This window comes from Danio aesculapii, chromosome 7, assembly GCF_903798145.1.
Source record: "Danio aesculapii chromosome 7, fDanAes4.1, whole genome shotgun sequence".
Taxonomy (NCBI): domain Eukaryota; kingdom Metazoa; phylum Chordata; class Actinopteri; order Cypriniformes; family Danionidae; genus Danio; species Danio aesculapii.
In genome coordinates, this window is record NC_079441.1 from 22,321,837 (window position 1) to 22,343,373 (window position 21,537).

General features: G+C 35.5%; 2 protein-coding genes across 2 annotated transcripts in view; one reads left to right on the plus strand and one right to left on the minus strand.

Annotated features, from left to right (window-relative positions):
* The window catches only part of tinf2 (TERF1 (TRF1)-interacting nuclear factor 2), a 17,768-nt gene extending 4,841 nt beyond the window's left edge, over positions 1 to 12,927 (plus strand). The window contains exons 4-10 of the mRNA XM_056461292.1: positions 375 to 470; positions 3,386 to 3,496; positions 4,342 to 4,462; positions 6,516 to 7,338; positions 9,524 to 9,582; positions 9,664 to 9,746; positions 12,575 to 12,927. Of these exons, the coding sequence (XP_056317267.1) occupies positions 375 to 470; positions 3,386 to 3,496; positions 4,342 to 4,462; positions 6,516 to 7,338; positions 9,524 to 9,582; positions 9,664 to 9,746; positions 12,575 to 12,685 (1,404 nt within the window). The 3' untranslated portion in view covers positions 12,686 to 12,927. The remainder of the gene's footprint in view (positions 1 to 374; positions 471 to 3,385; positions 3,497 to 4,341; positions 4,463 to 6,515; positions 7,339 to 9,523; positions 9,583 to 9,663; positions 9,747 to 12,574) is intronic.
* A 1,304-nt stretch (positions 12,928 to 14,231) lies between these two features.
* dhrs4 (dehydrogenase/reductase (SDR family) member 4) lies at positions 14,232 to 19,654 on the minus strand. Its single transcript, XM_056462800.1, has 9 exons — positions 19,571 to 19,654; positions 19,097 to 19,222; positions 16,291 to 16,468; positions 16,035 to 16,136; positions 15,844 to 15,914; positions 15,712 to 15,763; positions 15,464 to 15,598; positions 14,616 to 14,671; positions 14,232 to 14,445 (listed from the first exon to the last, which is right to left on the minus strand). The coding sequence occupies exons 2-9, from the start codon at positions 19,216 to 19,218 to the stop codon at positions 14,331 to 14,333; spliced, it is 831 nt and encodes a 276-aa protein (XP_056318775.1). The 5' UTR covers positions 19,219 to 19,222; positions 19,571 to 19,654; the 3' UTR covers positions 14,232 to 14,330.
* Between the last annotated feature and the right edge of the window lie 1,883 nt (positions 19,655 to 21,537).

Consider the following 21,537-nt stretch of genomic DNA (forward strand, 5'->3'; position numbering starts at 1 on the left):
AGCTAGAGAAGCCGAAAATGGCACAAAATCAAAAGCTCTGCTCTCTCTCTCTCTCTCTCCTCTCTCTCTCTCTCTCTCTCTCTCCTCTCATCTCCTCCTCTTCTCTCTCTCTCTCTCTCCTCTCCTCTCTCTCTCTCCTCTCTCTCACTCCTCTCTCTCTCTGCTCTCTCATCTCCTCTTCTCTCTCTGTCTCTCTCTCCCTCTCCTCTCTCTCTCTCCTTCTCCTCTCTGTCTCTCTCTCTCTGTCTCTCTCGTTTTGCTTTATTCAGTCTCCTCGAATCTAAGTTGTATGATTCTTCATGCATACAGTTCTTGCATTATTGCATCATAAAATGACATCTGTTAGCAAGTGCTTTGTCTTCTTTTGCCCCCAGAGAAAGGATCAAAAAGTGGAGGAAGCAAAACGCAACTTTCAAACCCTGGTCCGGTCTCTCTTAAAAAATCCATCGTCCAGAAAGCAGTTCTTCAAGGTAAAAAAGCTTAAATATTTGCTCATCTGGTTATATCAGACAGCTCGCTTCAAAGAACTGCTTTTAAAATGAGTTACTGGTTTGTTAATGTCATTTAAATACTCAATATCAAAGGAATCCAGCAGTCAGCATTTGAAGTGGATCATCACCTTTCATCAAAATTGTCCTAAAACTATTGAACAACACCCAAGGACAATTTTGAAAAACATTTTTGATTCACTTTGAATGTTGACTACTGTAGTTCACTCAAACATGAAAATAACTTCCTCTCAAACCATCACCTGTGTATATGACTTTCAGAGTCAGAGTAGTTTTCCATTTCATCCTGGCTCTTTAATGCTGTATAAAGGTGTTGGGGAGTGGCTCTTTTTGATGTTTTAAAAAGTGTAACTAACCCATATGGTACCAGGGGTTAATGCAAGTCCAGGACCAGAATCGGTCAGAATCTACTGACATTTTTTTTCTATTTCTGCACATAACTTTTCCAAAAAAAATCTGCGGATTAATGTAGGGTAATTGCGAAAGTACAGTAACTTAAAACATGAAATAAAAAATAATCACTCTTTAACATTTACTTAAGGTTTACAGTGCAAATCCAATTAGCTCCACTTGTTTAGTAAACAAACCAAGTCTTTCATATATCGGCCTGTTTCCACTGAGTGGTACAGTATGGTACGAGTCGGTACGGGTCACCTTTATCAGGCTTGTGTTTCCTCTGCTGAACATGAGATGTTATTGTATGTATATATTATTACTGTGTAATGTCTCTGCTTTGTATTTAAAAATGTTGCTTCCTTTGTTTGCATTCTCCTGCTTGTGTACACACTTCATGTATCTCTGTAAACCAATAGCATTCAGCTGCGCATCTAGCTCCGCCTTTTGGCACCCTTTGCAAAGGGTAACCTTTTGACAGTGGAAACAGCCATAAAAGCATACCCTATCATACCGCACCACTCAGTGGAAACAGGCCATAATATATCTACTAAATGACAGAAAACATTACATTACAAAATGTATTGTAAATGAATAATATGAACATTTGTATATTAACCAATATTACTGAAATTAAAAGAATAAGACTGAATAAATATAAATTTACGCATATTTACATAAGTCATAGACTCGATGAGCTTAAAATTGGCAGATTTGGCGTGCGCAGATTCCTTGTGGGCCTACACACGTGTGATAAAGTAGATGTGTTTTTATAGCAAAGTTATTTCAAATGTTTAAATTATAATACGTATTGGATGACATAAGATTTGTAGGGAATAGATGGATCTCACAGAACTACTTAGCACACAGTTTGTTTACCACAGAAGAGGACAACGAACAAGAAAACGTTCAAGTCTGATTTGTTGATTCAGTGTACTGGTGATTAATAATTTTTTGTAATTATTACTGTACTCGTCAAAAGAGAACAACTATAAGTATATAGTTATAATATATTTGGTGTTGAACTTGCAAAAGTCATTAGGAATGTATACTTTGCCCTATTTTTGAAAAACCTAAGCAGGGTTAACTGTACATCAGACATATTAGAAATTGTCTTTTTATCAGTCCAGTGTACTGTTGGAGTGACTAGAGCGCTTGTGCATTACAAGATCATATACGTAAGATTAGTATTTAAAGCGTACTGAACTGTACCGTACCTCACCACTCAATGGAAACAGGCCATTTGAGACGAAGTTAGAGCTGCACGATTCTGGCTAAAATGAGGATCGCAATTTTTTTTTGCTTGAAATAAAGATCATAATTTTCTCACGATTCTGTAAATGTAAAATAAAGGATGAGTCGCCAGTTTTTTCTCAAACGTATGGTAAAACAACAATAACAATATGTGTAGGTCTACTGGTTTCTATAAATAATTCTATTCTACTTATAATAATTCTGATTTTGAATTATATTTTAGATAAATGCTTGCAATCTGTCATTGACAACATTATTAGACCATTTAATTCACTGGTAAAATCAACATTATGTAGGCTAGAGTAGTTATACTGACACTGTAAACATTTATTTTCATGCACAACTGTGTGTTCACTATAAATGTAAAAACATATCAAATGCTTGTCGCAATCGTAACTCTAAAATGCGATATGATTATTTAAATGATGTGCACCTTTTAGTGCTGTTCATACTTCGCGCGCAGCTCTCAAACGATCACTCTGTGCTACAAACTGAATGGTATTTACAACTTTATTATCTGTTACTCATAGCCTATGCAGGTTTTGTTCATTAAAGCACGCATCTATCATTAAGTAGGATGCACGCGTGTCTGTCTTTAAGTAGGACGCGCGCCCGCCCTCTCTGTGGTAACGGGTCACGGTCAGCAGCTCACGTCATGTGTGATTTCCCGGCCGCGAATACAGCATTATATGAAGACAAAAAGGAAATTTTTAGGTTAATTATTCCTTAATAATACAGTATGTGACTCTTTTAACATCATTTGGAGGTGTCCATGTCGCTGAGCAATGTATGTGAAACAATGTATGTCAAATACGCCTTTGCTTCTCTCCTGAACTTGAAAATATGATTGGCAGAATCGTAGAAATGCTGGATTAAGATCGTCTAGGGGGTCGAATCGAGATCGCAATCTTTTTTCGATTATTGTTATTTGATGTTTTGATTGAGGAATTTGTAAATCTTTGCTGACTCAAGCTGCAAACCATTTTCCAGTGGTTCAGTCTGGTTTTGTGCACTGCCAAAAGAAAGTGTTTGTTTGCATATTTGACGTTAGTGATTCTGACTCTGTCTTCCTTCCAACTTTGTTTTCTCTTTTTTTCTTTACTCAGTTTTTGGTAGCCTCCTAGATGCCTCATAATTTGTCGGTGTTGGAAGATATTTTTCAATTAGCCATCACTGTTTTTAAAGTTTTCTAATTGCCTAAATGCTAACATTGTTTTGTCTGACTCCAGGAGGATTTTCAACTTCACTATGGAGGAAACTATGTGGCCAGTCTAGAGAAGTTAATGTGGGAGTTTCTAATCCGACTGGATCAGCTATTACCTGTTCCAGATCTTGCGCAGGTATAATGCATAATATGCTGTAGTTCAGGGCCTTTTTTTTCACTTCAAATTCAAATCTAGTTTCTCCTGTACTTCTGTAAGAGTTCTATTTGTTATTGTATCTTACACTAGTCATGCTATATAACACTATGATGCTGTCAATGCATATAACAAATAAGGGAAAAGTCTGATTTATAATTATTATTTTTATTTTTTGGAAATTGTGCATTTAAAGATTTGGAGAGGATTTTTTAAATCTGTTAAAATATTTGTACAATGTATTTGTAAAATAGTTGTACACTACCTACATTTTAAAACAATGTTAAAAGTGATTTGTAATATTTTATGTATGACTTAAAGATCTTTTCCAAAAAAATTGATCTCGATTAATCGCATTCAAAAATAAAAGTTTTTGACATAATATACGTCTGTGTACTGTGTATATTTATCTATAAATATAGCTATAGCTATAAATATGTCAATATGATACAAATTGTATACACACATTTAAATATCTATATATATAAATAATATATTATAATAATATATATATATATATATATATATATATATATATATATATATATATTTTTTTTTTTTTTTTTTTCTTTTTTTTTATATATATATATATATATATATATATATATATATATATATATATATATATATATATACATACACACACACACACATTTTATGTGATGCGATTAATCTTTGCCTAACACTAAAAAAAGATATACAAGTGTGAGTTGAAAACCATAAAAGTGCAACACTTGCTTATAATAATAAAAAAAGTGGATGATTAAAGTATTATAGTGTCCATATAGTGCCAATATTTAATTTTTGCACTGTACTGTTTGTTTCAGACAGTGTCATGGCTCAGTGCTGCCCCTGCTGTTCTGGAGGAATGTGCGCGCTCTGCTTCACAGCCTCAGCTCATCAGGACTCTGCTGCAGCATGAAGTATGCCTTGGACACCTCGGCTCATGTATGTTAAAAAAAATACTTTAGTCATTCATGTTAGGATCACAAGTACATTTTTTTATAACATCTGAGATATTTCTGCCATTTAGTCTGTTCATCAAGAACTCTGATGCTAGATAAGCTATTATAAACAGAACAAAAAACTCAATTCTACAGAATTCCTAAGAGGCCATGCATTAAAATATTTTCTCTTTTGTTTTGTTGAGATCCATTTAGGCTACATCGATAAGTGTTTAAGATCATGAGAAAATAATTCATGATTGCGACCATAATTTTTATTGATCTCGACACAACAATTTTTATTTTCCTGTGGTTTCAACATAACATTTATTTTCTGGTGATCTCGACATTATCAATTTTATGTCGAGATCACGAGAAAATTAAAACTGTTATGTTGAGATCATGAGAGAAAATAAAATTTATGTCGAGATCACGAGAAAATAAATAAAAATCGTTTGTGTCGAGATCACGGAAAAATTTAATTTGTTGTGTTGAGATCATGAGAAAATAAAAAATTGTCAAGATCACTAAGAAATTAAGTCATAATCACATCATAACTTTATGTCAAGATCTCGAGAAAACAAGAGACAAAAAATATATTAATGCATGGCCTCTTAGGGCTTCTAAAGAGAATTAATGACTTCTTATAAACAGACTAACTTGTGACTTTGTCACATGGAAACATGAATTTTAATGCACAGGAACAATGAGGTTCATTCTTGTGTCCCAAAAGCAACATTGAGCTTCTGTTTTTTTTCTTTGTCGATCAGTGAATTAAAACCAAAATTAAATTGGATACTTCATACAAAGCAAATGTGTCTCTTCAGAAAATAAATCTGCTCAGTTGATATGGAATTATATTGTCATTTTTGCAAATGTTTTAGGTAAATCTGCTTTCAATGGAGAAACCAGAATCTCAAATTTCATTACAAATATTTTTATTTGTGTTGTAAAGATGAACAAAAGTCTTACTTGTTTGGAAAGAGACGAGAAAGTACACTACCTGACAAGTCTTGTTGTCGATCCCAGTTGTAAGAGCAACGAATAATAACTTGACTTCTAGTTGATTTGGAAAAGTGGCAGAAGGCTGATTTTTCAGATGAATCATCTGTTGAACTGCATCTCAATCATCACAAATACTGCAGAAGACCTATTGGAGCCTGCATGGACCCAAGATTCTCATAGAAATCAGTCAAGTTTGGTGAAGGAAAAATCATGTTTTGGAGTTACATTCAGTATGGGGGCGTGTGAGAGATCTGCAGAGTGGATGGCAACATCAACAGCCTGAGGTATCAAGACATTTGTGCTGCCCATTACAATACAAACCACAGGAGAGGGAAAATTCTTCAGCAGGATAGCGCTCCTTCTCATACTTCAGCCTCCACATCAAAGTTCCTAAAAGTGAAGAAGGTCAAGGTGCTCCAGGATTGGACAGCCCAGTCACCAGACATGAACATTATTGAGCATGTCTAGGGGTAAAATGGAGGAGGCTTTGAAGATGAATCCAAAGAATCTTGATGAACTCTGGAAGTCCTGCAATAACACTTTCTTTGCCATTCCAGATGACTATTAATATGTTATTTGAGTCATTGCAGAGGTGTATGAATGCAGTCCTCCAAGCTCATGGGAGTCATACACAATGTTAATTCTTCTTCCACTACACAATGACTTTATATTCTATACTGTATATTATTTCTGTTAAGTGACAAGACTTTTGTCTAAGCAAAGTCAGACCTTACTGTCCTAATTAAATAACTTAAAATCAAGGCATGATCATATTTTATTTTGCTAATTAAGCGTAATCTAGAGGCCTTTGCCTTTCACATAAGCCACTTCTGATACTACATGATCAACTAGAAGTCAAGTTATTATTTGTTGTTCCTAAAACTTGGATATGTGACAAGACTTTTGTCAGGTAGGGTAAATGTAGACCGATTAATTTTCAACTAAACCTTTGATAATGTAACGGCAAGAAGTACAGGATTACGATTGACTGTCATTTATTATTCGCCCCCTAATTTCTGTATTGTCACCTTTCTTTTTTGTGTGCGTTTCAGCATCTCTTTTGTCCTCCACTGGAGATGCGATCCTGTCCTCCCTTTCCCTTCCTCTTTCGGGTAAAGTACTTCAAACCATCCAATCAGAATCCACTTCCGCATCCAACAAAATCACTACTCCTGCCTCATCAACCCCCAGGACCACTCGCAGAACGGCAAAACAAGCACAGTCGCAGGTCACACCAGTGATTGGCTCCATTTCATGCATCAACCTCCAAATAAACAAGGAGAAAGTGGCACCCGATTCAGCCAAATCAGCTTCAGAGATGTCGAGAAACACCAGAACCAATCTAAGATCACATTCGAAAAAACTTCTAGAACAAGAAGAGGAGCATTACGTTGGTAATCTGTTGTTCACCGTGATCACCCAATCATCCGGCAGTGAAGTAGAGGAGGAGGAGGAGGAAGAGGGTGGCAAAGATGACACCAGCAATTTTGATGAAAGCAGTGAGAGATCATTTAAACTACCCCAACAAACTGAAGTCAAACAGAAGACTGGATCAGGAGTGTCAGGGATTACAAGGAAATGTTCAGCTAAGACGAACGCAGAGGCCATTGGGTCACAAGATGGAGAAATAAGTGATATCCTCATTTCCTGCATGAAGCGCAATTTGAGAGTTGTCGTTCCCAGATTAAACATCAGCAATAGTGCTCTTCCTGTCCGGCTGAATCGTCTGGCTGAAGAGAAGGACGGCACGAGTTCTTCAGGTCAGTCTAATTCAAAAGACAGAGTGGGGAATAGAGACTCTGTGCAGCGCAAGAGAAGATTTCCTGATTCGAGTCCAACGCCGGAGAAGCTCCTGACTTTATCGGTCAATAAACTGTAAGAGCATTACTTTAATACTATATTTAAAGGCACAATATGTAAGATTTTTCCCATTAAAATGTTCGAAAACAACTGGAATATGGGCTGTGCAATTAATCGAAATTCAGTTTCGATTTCGCTTTTGGCTTCTAACGATTATGAAAAACATTAATGGAGATAAAACGATTATTGCATCATATACCGCCCCTTTCCAGTTGTTCACGTTTGTTGCTCTGCAAAGCTCAGTTTCATGTAAACATTACTAAGAGCATGTACTGTAATGTAACTTTTGCAGCACAGGATGCGCATCATTCACTGATGTACATTCGAATCATTCATGTTTTTAAAAGCACGAAAGAGATCGCATGCTGTTGTGTGTGTGCGCTCAGCCTCAGAGACGAGCAGAGCACACACATCTAAAGTCATCTTAATGCGAGCGCTTTAATGGTCAAATACATGCAAGTTTGTGTCAAAAACGCGGTGTTTAGTGATTTATTATTTTAACTCTCATTTATGTAATAAACAAACAAATTGAGAATCAAAAGACATGTGAAAGTGAAACCATGAATCAGAACTGTACTGCTCTTAAAGTGACAGCGCGCAATATTCCTGCTGCTGACTGTTTTTATCATTAATCAAACAACAAAAGGAGAGGATCACTGCTCTTGACTGAAGGACTTTTGTAGCTAGAATTAAAGTTTTTTTTCTTACAGTGAAGATGCTTAAAGCAGTTTGTTTCATATTTTTATTCTATTGTATTTATTTCCCTTTCCTTATTTACAGGGAGGAAAATAATTGTATATAAACAGTTGAAGTCAGAATTATTAGCCCTCCTGAATTATTAGAGAGACCCCCCCCCCCCCAATTTCTGATTCAGAACCCATTTCTAAACATAATAAATTAATTAACTCCTTTCTAATAGCTGATTTCTTTTATCTTTGCTATGATGACAGCACATAATATTTGACTAGATATTTTTCAAAATACAAGCATTAAGCTTAAAGTGCAATTTAAAGGATTAATTAGGTTAAAGTTAGGGTAATTAGGCAAGTCCTTGTATATTACAGTAGTTTTTTCTGCAGACAATCAAAACATATATTGCTTAAGGGGGCTAATATTGATCTTAAAATAGTTTTAAAAACATTTAAACCTGCTTTTATTCTAGCCAAAATTGCTCTGTTAAACATCATTTGGGAAATATTTATTAAAAAGAAAAATTCACTGGAGGGCGAATAATTTTGACTTCAACTGATAATCGTTTTGAATAATCGTGAATTCAATTATGACCAAAATAATCGTGATTATGATTTTTCCCATAATCAAGCTGTTATATACTTGATCTACTATCATTAATCTAAATGTTTTAAAGAATGTTCAAATCCAGAGAAATAAGTTATTTTAACCAGTGACACAGACTGTGTCCTATGTCACCATGCTAATGATGTCGTACACCCTCGATTTCCGGTTTGATTTTATAGAAAACAGGGGAACGCCAACGTGTTTTATTAGACTGCACAAAGTAGCAGTATAACAGAATCTTAAAATGTAATAATCAGTATGATAAACCAGCCTGATCTCACAAGGAAACGTATCTATTTATTGTTTTGTCAGTTTGGTGACTAATTCGTACAAATGCGTATGAAGTTCAGTCGTATGAAAATGTACGCTTTTAAAAAAAAGGCGTAGCACCCAACCCCACCCCTTAACCCAACCGTCATTGGGGGATGAGCAAATCATACTAAATTCTATGACTGAGATCATACGAATTAGCGACTAAATCAAAAAGTTACGAACTGCCGTAAGATCGTGTAAACAAATCTTTCCCCATATGATCACCTGGAATAATAAAAGCTCTGCTGCTTTCATGACGCATCACGTTTGTCTTTTATCAGCAATTGCTTCATTGCTCGTTTCACTTCGACGCCGTTTACCCTTACTTTACTTCAGACTACCATGAGAGTAAGTTTTGAATACTTTAGTTTGTCCATGAACATGATGCCTGCAGGAGTCCCTTAGGATGTAATAAAGACCACAACTCCCATGATACCATATGGCATGGTTAAACTGTGGCTTTTTTGTAAATACATGGCCAAAATTGCATATTGTGCCTTTATTTATCATGATTTTATATTTTAATCGTTAATTATATGGGGCAACGTTAAGTTTTGCTAGTTGACAAATAATTGTCTGCCTCTTCTTGAAGAACTCCTGCATGCTCTCCATGTATTCCACTTCTTAAGCATCTTCCAGTCGGAACTCCGGGTAACTACTACTTTTCTATATGATTATTATCTTGTTCTAATGCCAGAGGTGTAACTTTTGTGTTTTATTGTCTTTTTTTAGAAACGCCATCCCCTTTGATTAAATCATCAGATGACATGATAGGCGACTCTGATGATGAGAGAGCAGGCACTGTGAAGAGAAAGGTTTGTAACTGCACCTACATGATTCTGACAACTAATTAAGATTTTCATTGTCTATAACTAGAGACTAGAGTGGAGATTTAGTCATCTAATTTAGTTTCCAAAACATCTCAGGTCTCCACAATTGTAGCAGAGGCCAGCTAGTGAAGTGCTGTGCAGGTAAACCTCACTCTGACTTCTAAAGGTGCTCTAGCGACAGATACTAGAGGCCATGGTCTTTAGCCTCCTTGTCCAACCGACTCCCATGCGGAATGTCGCCAGTTCAATCCCAGCTCGAGCGGGTTGGGTGGTGTTGGACCAACGGGGTTACATTGATGCCATGACCCGGATGGGAGTGAGGTTTAGGGTGGTGAGTGTAGGAGAGGCCAGCTAGTGAAGTGCTGTGCAGGTAACCTGTGCAGGTAAACACTAGAGACCATGGTATTTAGCCTCCTTGGTAGAGCAACCGACTCCTATGCGAAAAGTCGCCGGTTCAATCCCAGCTCAGAGTGGGTTGGGTGCAGTAGGACGGGTGGGGTTCCACAATGACAGTAAATGTATATACAAAATCCCTCATTAGCTGAGGCCTCCCATTCGAAACCCATATTGGAATAGTCAAAGCCAGTCTGTGAGGACTTTAGAGCAAGTTGACTGTCCATCATTCAGAGTTGGGCACCAGTATGAATGACAATCTACAAAATAAAAGTATGGATGCATCTTGATCAGCTTCTGAGGTCATAAATCAATAGGTTGTGTAGATTAATTTGGGCACTGGTTGGTTTACTACACATTGGGACACTGACTCATGCTGATTGCATCCTCAGGTTCAGCGCTCCTATGGACCCTTTTCAAGTTTCCGGGTTTCTCAGCAGCAGAAGTCGTCATAGTTGGGTAAACTTAGAGCGCAGGGAATGGGAGAGTACAACAAATAACTTTTTACAATTCTATAGGTTGTTTTCAATCAAGTGGTTCTGGTGACGCGCGAAATTCAGATGGAGGGCAGGAAGTAAAAAACCTAATGAAAGACTTAGAGGAAAGTCCATATTTTTGTGATACCATATTTCAAGGAGATATAAAAAGAAAATAAGCACATATGTTGGGCATGTTCCTTTATATCATGAAGAGGGTCGAGTTTTCTACTAAACTAAAAAATACTTGCCTGTAATCGAGGCGGCAGATACTGTATAAGCTACAGTATGTTACATGAAAAAAATATTATAGTAAATACTATAGTGTTTGTAAGCATAGATAATTACTTGAATATAAATGTCGTAGTAATTATATTGTTGCTGTTACGACATTATTATTTATTTATTTTTGTAAAGAGGAAATATGCTCAGCAATAATAATCGTCTTGTTTTATCGCAAGGGAAGCATTTTATTTTGTCTTGGGGTAATGAACTTACCATCAACAAACGTTCACCGCTGCTGCGTGAATGGATGTTAATGTTACAGTTGTTTACTCTGCCAACACGCCAATAAAGACTTGGATTATTGCAAAACAAGACGGAGCTTTAATGGCAGGCTACGTTATTTATATTCTCCTGGATATTGTATAAGTGTGGTGGTGTTTGTATCTGATTTTTATATAACATATTTATACATATAGCTAGGCCTGTATATAATCTTTTTTAGTGCGGTAAAATGAATTATCACGTTCAAAAAAGTTTGTACACATGGATGTATTGAATAAACGTTTATAACATGCCGCCTTTTCTTCCGTTTTTCAGCCAGTATCTTGAACTTTCCCCCCTTTATGAGCAAAAACTTTTGGAAGTCTTTAAAAGCTGTTCGGCATTTCTTATTTTGGCCAATTTTAAACAACATAAAACAAAAACATGTTTTTCTGAAAGCAATTGCTATGTAGAAGAATCACTTCCTGCCCTCCACCTGAGTCTCGTGCGTCATCAATAACGTCATGTGAAAACAACCTATTTGCTAAAATGATAAAAGTTCACAGTATTGTTATCAAGACTTTCAAAAAAAAGGAAATAAATTGTGTGTGGCTGATAATGGCAGATAGAGGAGAGGAAAACAACAATTTTACATTCCTGTCCAAGTCTTTTTTGTAGTTTGATGCACAGATGATATAATGCATATATAAATATACATATAAATATACATGTTTTTTTTATCTAAACATTAAAGGGTTCCAAGGATTTAAGATGATGAATGACCATTAAACGCGTAGTAACTGCGTTGTGAAAAAGGTTCATTAGCTTTTGGTTTAACAGTCATAATAAGAGAATCACTTCAGGAAAGTTTCTAAAATCTTCTGATTCTGCCAGAATTTCATCGGAGGAAAAATTTGATCATAATGCACATTAATCAGCTTTCGGTGAGGATGTCAAACCAATGGTCAAATCCACAGATTGTAGCCTAGGATTTCCAAATTGGTCTGGATTGTCAAACAAATCGTGGCCGAAATTGCTCAGTGTGTGCCCAGATTTAGCTGCTCCTATCAGCCTTGTAATACAATACAAAGAGGTTTAGGAATTGCAAGTTTACAAACACTTGAGCAATTTTGGTCATCTTCTTGATAATAAATTGTTTTATCTAATATAACTATAGGAAGTTTATAAGTGCATTTGTTTACAAGCAGCAACACATTTTGCAGAGTGTTGTTGACCTTTTAGTTTTACAAAAAATAATGATTTGTTTTATTAGAATTGCAACGTCCATATTGTAACAAATGTAGCAAGTTGTTGCATTAAATGTTTCCTTATAATTGATTTACAATCTTACATACACATTTGAGTGATCAACTAATAAAATATTTAAAACTCTTTAGGTTTGGTTTATGCCTGAAAAGTGGTTATTTTTGATCTGACGTCTTTAAATTCACTCTGTAGGTATTCAATCAGCAGTACTGTAAAACGAAGAACGGTACGTATGTGCCCACTCTTCAGGAGTTCTGGAATCCTGTGTTTTGTCCCTCTTCGTCTCCTGGAAGCAGACATTAATGCGGTTCCATCATACTTGATTTAAGACTTTGATGCTTTAGTTTTTTCTGTAATATACACACATTCTTATAATTGAGTTTTGTATTTTAATGAGAGACTGAAGGCCCTTTCCAATGTAGAATGTAATTAAAGGGAATTTGACTTCTTTTAGAAAAGTATTAATGATTGTAATGCATTATTTTATTTTAAACGTAAGTATCTGTGTCGTGTAGAATTATGTTATTGTTTGTAATGGAAAAAAAATATTAAAATAAATGAATCTTCTGCTAGATTTGTTGCGTTCCTTTTTTTTTGTATAGAGGTACCCACTATTTTTGAAGACTTACAAATGTCAGGAAATTTTGTTGTACATTTTTTTTTTTTCTAAACATGGATGTTTCCAGTTTTCTGCTTAAAGTTATAGTTTGCCCAAACAAATTTTTTGCTGCGGGACAATGAGGTGGGGGTGGGGGGGGTTGCTTGGTGATTTCCGAAAATCAAATAAATTTTATTTAACTATTAGAATTACCATATTTTATCCATAACCTACAGAAGAAAAAATAGTACTTAATAACTCATACATGTATTATGTATGAGTTACAAATAAATATGTATTTACATGATACATTTAAAAAAACATGCAAATAAAAAGCCATCAGCCTTTCGATTTTGTTTTTTTGCACCCCCTGAGGGTGATTACATTATATTAAAGACACGTCACATTGATTATTAAGGCACCAGGTTAAACTTTGACATCTTTACAGCATTCGCGTGCATTAAAAATAAATACAAGCCACAACTGAACATGGAGGATGGTCTTTGAGTGGTGTTCTTCAAAATTAAATGATGAATAGACTTGGGTCTATTGGTATGTGTGTGCCATTGTGTGCAAGGTTTATATATTTATAACCACCTAGGATAATGGGGGTCATAAATCACTGGCATTGTTATTTTGGGGGTCGCGGGCTGAATAGTTTGGGAACATAATATACTTATGTAATATACTTTTATAACTTCTATAAAAGTTACTACGGATTTACAGGAAATACTATAGAAATCAATGGTTACATGCTTTCAGCTTTCTTCAAAATATCTTATTTTTAATATCTTCCATATGAAAACTCGGGCTGTTTTATGGAGACTGTCCTGAAGTTTTTTTTTTTAATTATGTGGTAAGTAATAGAAGACTTCTTTCTGCATTTTCCAAAGTTTTTACTTTCAGTTAAGGCAATGCCCATTCAGGACTATCAGTGTTTTATCAGCTGTTTTTCTCTTCCAATATGATTTCACAGCATTAGCAACTTTGTTGATGCTTTTCATGCAGAAAAACAAAACCATTGTAAATCAGGTGCTTTCCAGAAGGAATGACATGTATTAAAACCTGGCTGTACTTTTTAGCTTTGACAATCCTATCTATTTTGGCAATATTTGTGCCAACACCGTTATACTTTATTAGTACTCCGGTGGTCCTACACCAGAACTTCCAAATGTCTATAAAATTCATGTAAATTCACTGATCAAATTGTGTAAAGAATGTTACATGAAAATAAAGTGATTGTAATGTACGAAATCTGCAAAAATCATTTTATTACAATTAAGTGCATTGAGTGAGGAGGTTTTCCCTCAGATGTGGACGTACATAATTTCTGTTTCACTGCCGCTCCTCTTACAGTCTGCTGTTCATGCCTCCAGTTACAGTGATGGTCTCTCCTGTGATGTACGAGGCTTCATCTGAACACAGGAAAGCAATCACGCCACCAATTTCCTCTGGCTGCCCGAGTCTAAAAGATCAAGTCATAACATAATCAGGTTACCTGCACCACATATCAAACCATGTACAAAAATACAATTACTACAATGCTAAGTTACAGGGAAGAAGTTTTTCAATCATTAATTTAGAGAAAGAGCTCCGTGTCACTTTGAGTTTGCAAACAATAGCAAATATGCAAACCTTTTTATGCTTGTCTGCTTCAAGAACTCTTCCAGCACACCCTCGTTTTCCCACAGCTAGAGAAGAACACAAGAAAATGGTAAAGCCTCTAACTGTAAAAAAATCTACAATATAATTAGTATAATAAATTGATTTGGGATCATTTTATTTTAAAAAAGCATACAGACTGCAGCTTTAGTTAAAGATAAATTTATCAGAGGTTCAGAAAACAAAAGTAGCCAAAAAAACAATCCTTTGTGTTGCTGTTGGGGATGTTTTCATCCACTCTGGGGTGATTTTGAGTCTTAATTTGGCCCCAGCTTTGGATGAAATGGAATGATTTTGCCCCATTGACTTATAGCCATGACACCATATAACCATGCTTTCTTAATTGTTGGTGGATTTCCCTTGATCATCAGTTGCAGTTCAAAAAAAGCTTGGGTTCAGCCTTCTTTATGGAGTGTAGTGAGTGTACAAACCATTGAGAACTTCTCTTGATATGTCAGAGAAAATCAAAATAACCAGTTCAGAATGTAGCAAGTGTATTTACGCACACACACAACATAATCTGCAGCTTTACTCCATAGAACTCCATATAAAAGCCAGGAACTTGTTTGTACAGATGTATCTAAAGGGTTAATACTGCCAACTGATGATCAATAGTAAAAATTACACATTTTACCTCTTACTAACAGGGAAAATCTACCAAAAATCAAGAATGCATGATTATGTGCTGTCATGACATGTGCATGTCATTGCAATCAAAAAATGTTATAATGGAAGTCAATAGGGGCAAAAACAGCCACAAACATAATGAAAGGGTAGTAAATTTGAACTGTACATAAGGGTTAGGTTTGCAAATGACTTACAGCAGAGCTAAAGCGTGTCTTGATGATGCCAGGGGCAACACAGTTCACTCGGATGTTGCTCTGGGCAAGTTCAGGAGCAAGAGCTCGGGTTAAACCAAGCAGGGCAGTCTTACTCACACTGTAGGGCCCCAGAGCCTACAAGTCAAGTAGCAGATGAAGAATACATCACTTTATTGCAATCAGTCTCTGTCTACTGTCTACATGATGAACCTTTACAATACAGAAATTAATGTTTTAGAATTTCATACTGGCATTGGTTGGTACCCTGCGACTGAAGACACAATCACAACTGACCCACCCCTAAAAAGGACAGAGAGATTTTAAACTCGCATATAAATCTTAAGCAAAACATTTTCCTGCTTATTTTTCTCATCTCTCACCCTCTTTTCTCCATGTGAGGCACAACCAGTTTGGTCAGAAGAAAAGAAGCCTTCACATTCACTCCAAGTATCTGTAGACATGAATCAAATTTAAAAATTGTATTTATAAAATCATTCAGAAATTATAATGTCAGGTATTCTGTGATGTAGACACTACTGCTGCATAGAAAAATGGCTGATAACTGTCATACTTTGTCCCAGACGTCCTCTGTGGAATCTAATATGTTCCCAAAAAACGGGTTGACTGCTGCATTAGACACCAGTATGTCCACACCACCACACTTCTCGACTGTCTAAATTAAAAGCACATACAATGAGCAATCTCCATTTAAATTAAACATAATTGTGCATCTACACAAAGTTGATCATAACAATAACCCAAATTCCTTTAGTATGATTCTCACAATAATTTTTGACACAAAAAGTAACAACAATAAGCCTTCTCACCATGTTAATGAGCTTCTCTCTGTCTTCTGCTTTGCCCACGTTGCATGTGGTGCCTATTACTTTAATATTTTTATTGCGCAGGAGTGACACGGCCTTGTCAACATTGGTTTGACGTCGACTGCTCACGACCACATGTGCTCCTCTCTGACCCAAGGCTTCTGCTGCTGCGAGTCCAATCCTGCAGATATTATGACAAAGGTCTGTCAGTACGTTTTTACATTTACAGTGATTTTTAATAGTTCTTATCAGATGTTTTTTTTTGTACAATGACAGTACTAGGGCTGGGTGACTAATCAAAAAGTAATCGAAACTGACATTCAGAACCTATAATCGATCTAATTTTTCCAGGTCAATTTTTTTGATTGCGTGACCCCGCTGAGCTGATAAATGTTCAGCACTTTGCAGCCAGATCTGATCTCTATGGCGCTATATTACAATTGTGTAAAACATATGCTGGATAAGTTGGCGTTTCATTACGCTGCGGTGAACCCCTGATGAATAAAGTGACTAAGCCAAAGGAAAATGAATGAATTTGAGATTTTCAAATAGTTGTATATTGGCCAAATATTGTCCTTTTCTGTAATGTGAATGGGGACACTGACAAAAGGAGTGCAGATCCAAATGCAAGTTTATTATGCAGAGAATGGTCCGGCAAGCAACAGTCAACACAGGAGCAAACAGATGTCTACAGGCTATCCAGAATCATAATCAATAAGCAGGCGGATGCTCAAAGGCAGGCAGCAAACATGAATAAATAAACAAAACAAAGCAAAGATCAGTACACGGCAAGACTAGGCAAGGGAACTGCGTTGTAATGTTCACAGTAACATAAAACAAGACTCAGCAACAATGTGTGTGTGTGTGTGTGTGTGCGTGCGTGCGCTGTCTTTTTATAGTCCTTAATCAGTCCATGAGCAGCTACAGCTGTGAGTGTTTGCAATCAGACAGGATTAGGAACCGTTGTGTGTGTGCAGTGCATGACTGGATCTTGTAGTCTACATAATGGTGGATTTGTAGTTCTATGAGATCTTTGCTTTTACAAGCGATCTGCAGCTGCTCGATCACTGGTGATCATAACATTTTCTAACAAACCATACATTACAGAAATTAATTTTAAAATAACCCTTTTGACTGGTTTTGTTGTCTGGGGTCACAAATCATGACTTATATTTAGGAAAATACAGAACTAATAAATTTATTTACATATATTTTTTTTGTTTTCCAATATTGCATTTTTTCTTAAAAATGAGTCTGTTACTGTTAAAAATATTTATTTATTGTTTATTTTTTCAAGTGGGATTGCCTAGTCATTGCCACAAAGTTGGATTGGTAATGTGTGTTCTGTTGTATCTAATTATTATGAATATATAATAGTCATATTTAATAGTATCAGTCCGTTTTCAGTACAATTAATCGAGATTTTGATTTTAGGCCAAATCGCCCAGCCCTAGACCAGGGGTCTCAAACTGCTGGCCCACAGGCCATTTGCGGCCCTCCCTCTTCCTCCCTCTGGCCCGCAACTGACGTCAAAAATATAACAAGATTTGGCCCAACAAAACATATATTTTTGAATCACTATCATTGTTGTGCAATCGCACAAAAAGGATGTAGTGAGGTAGGCATTTCATTCAGAAAGATCTGGAAAGGGGTTTAGAAGAGTTATTAAAACCTAACAAACACCTCCTCCTCACTATTCCTGTCTGTTGACAGTTGGAGCAGCGTCACCCATGCCTATTAACTCAAAATTACCTCATCTGATAAATTAACTGAAAACAAACAAGAAGTGCATTTTCACATTTCAATTTTAGATAACAAGTGAAAACATTGTTTTTCCGAATGATATGCACAGATTAAATGTTTACCACTAAAATAGTAATGTGAGCTAACAAAATCATATGGTTAATTTTGATTTCTTGGGGACTTTAAAGTACTGTACTGTATATTCGGGTTACTTTTGGTTTCTCTCAGTGTGCGGTCGAGAGTAACGCACATGCAGATTATTTCTGGGGCTGATTTCAACGTTAAAATATTTGTCCATAAGTACTCTATTTTTATTAAAGCTCTTTTTTTTTTAAATATTCAAGGGTCATTTGAATATAATCAGTTTTATACCACCAGTATTTTGAGGTACAATCACCTCTTCATGACTTACACGTTATGCTCCTGGTGTAAATATGATAATTTTCCTAATATTCCATTCAAATTGTCTCGGTAATAGATTTTCTCAATATGCATATTAAGATTTGTATAAAAACGTGCATTAGTAAAACTTGACTGTTGGCTAAATCGAACATGTTTAAGTAAATGTGAATATATACATGCTTTTTCCCTCTTTGTTGTAGTTTTACAAAAAAAGAATGATATTGAGAAGAACAATCGCCAGTTAGGTCAACAAAGTTACCCAAACTGAATTCTGCTGTCTTTCGCGATCTGTTAAACTTTTGATAAAGTAACAATTGAATGGGACAGAATAATAATAATAATTATTATTATTATTATTATTATGCCTATTATTAAATTGTAGTATTTTCATAATGATTTAAACTACCCCTTCAATATGTACAAGAAACAAAAAGAAGGAGCTTTGATACTCTGGGGAAGAATGTCTGAGTGCCTCAATTACATCAGGTTTCCACTTTTTTCTTGTGCATGCATGTTAAACGGTCCTCTTATGAATTGTCAGTCACTGATATGGCCCCCCACGTTTGAGTTTGAGACCCCTGCCCTAGACAGTACACACTCTTATTTTAATATAGACCAAACTGAACGTTCAGTGCATAATGTAATGTAAACTCAAGCATCATACCCATCAGTGGATGCAGTTACTATAGCAACTTTTCCTGACAAGTTCTGTGATATGTGATGAGACATCATTCTTCTACCTGCAACAGGATTTGACCAAAGGCACCTGGTTACAGCATTCAACATTGCCCTGGGACATACGGACAGAATTAGAGTCTGAATAATAATTGATACAGCGCTAAGTAGGACAATGGGTTAAAGGTCATCAAGGGTAAAAGTTACAAGTACACACACGATAGGTATTTCGTTTACATTAATAAAGCTATTACATTAACCGTTAACAAAACTATGTGGATGTTTGTATGTAATAAAACGTTCAGAAATAAGTACATTATGCTGTTTACCGTTAACATTACTTCAAACTGAGGTTAACGTACAACAGCTGAGTTGATCCAAAAGCGTTTAAACGGTTGTTTAAACTGCTGAATATGTGATTAATAAAATGAATGCTTCATAAAAAAAATAATCCTTTACCCACGAGCTGAGAAGGTCTGTTGTTCTTGTTACACTTTGCGAGTACTGAACTGTAGATGAACGCCTCTCTCTTACGTCATTACGCCGTCGAAATATCATAAACTGGAAGATCTCTTGTAAGTATCAGAAGGGCGGCGATAAGGGTCCGGAAGTTGTTTTCAGTTGACATGGTAAAAGTCTTCTGAATAATAATTATCATGGTTTATTCTTCTGTGCTTGTGTATCTTGTTGTTTCTCTGGGTTATTGATTCAAGTGTAAAATATTTCACAAACCACTGCTGATGGCACTGAAGCGGGGAGTGGGTTCGTCTGGAACTTTTTTCAGCGCTAGTCAGGACGGACCAATCAAAGTTGTTTTGATTATTATTATTATATTGATAAAAAAATGTATGGAAAAGATTAATAGCTAGATTTTGATTTGTATGTCGGGTAATAAAAGTTGTAATTAAATGTTTACATTTAAAAAATAGTTTCCCAGTACTGGGTTGCGGCTGCATCCACTGCGTAAACATATGCTGGCTGTTGGCGGTTCATTCTGATGTGGCGACCCCTGATAAATAAGGGACTAAGCTGAAGGAAAATAAATTAATTAATTATTGACATTTAGATGAGGAGCAATTGAAAATTCTGCCCTCTGAGCGCCCTCTTGAGGAAGATAAAGTTTCAAGGAACAATATTTTTTTTAGGATACAGTATATAACCCTTGCAGCTTTCCATTATCCATGACATATACATAAATATTTAAATTAATTTTAAGTAAACCCAAACAAAATATCTTTCTTTACTGTTTTGAAGAAGGGTGTGCAAAAGAAATTTAAACTGAGCCAAATTAAAGGGTTGTAAAATAATCTAAGATTTGCAGCATCACTCTTTTATTTTTACACAAACGCTTGTAGATCACTTAATAAATTTAGCTGACTGCCAGATTTAAGATTAAGATTTAATTTAGATTTAATAATTTTATCATAAATATCTATTTTTAAGGTTAAATTTGGCTGGTTACAGGGAAATGGGAATTTCACTATAGCTTCATGATTAATAAAACATAAACCAAGAAAAAGAATAAAATAAATTATCATGGATCACTTTGGATACAACTGAAAGACGAATAACTGGAGATCAAATAGCGTGGATAGAAAGTATTTTTGAAGGAAAATGTTGAACAATTATTTCTTTCAATTTCACATGCTTAACTCCAGAAGTATATAGGGCAATATGTTATGTCCTTTGTCTTTTTATAATCAGTGGCAGTGACCCTGTTCTGTTGTTCTTCAACAAAGCTTTGTGTTCGCTGAGCATAGTTCCTGTTGTTAAGTCCTGTTGTTTTCAAAATAATCTTTAAATCTATACTAAGCTGCACAAGGAAACTTTCTTATGAGATGCCGTGTAAAACCTAATGTTACATTTATACTGAATGTTTTAGGATAATCTTACCACTTTCTGTCTTTATTTTATATATTTATTCATTTATTTATTGTCTGTATAAACAAAAACCCTTAAGTATAAGCTTATTAAAAGGTTAATTCACCCAAAAATGTAAATGATGTTATTAATAACTCACCCTCATTCCAATCCCATGAGACCTTCATTTATCTTCAGAACACAAACTAAGATATTTCAGATGAAATCTAAGAGCTCTCTGACCCTTCATATAGAGCAACTGTCCAGAGACAGTTCAAATGTACTCATGCGCTTCATATTGATTCCACTGATGTCCAATGAATGTTTTGACAATGATTTTTGTTCTTTTCTGGTCTTTGAAAATCTCTCTGAGTTTTATACAAATATTTCTTCATTTGTGCTCCATGATGAACAAAGGTTATCATGGGATATAACAACATAGAGTGAAAAACTTTGATAGGATATTACCATTTGTGGGGTGAATTAACCTTGAATCATTCTGTCTCATGCTAATATATTTTAAGTTGCCCTGATTGTTTAATCAGAACACTGCGGTTAGTGCCACATTTT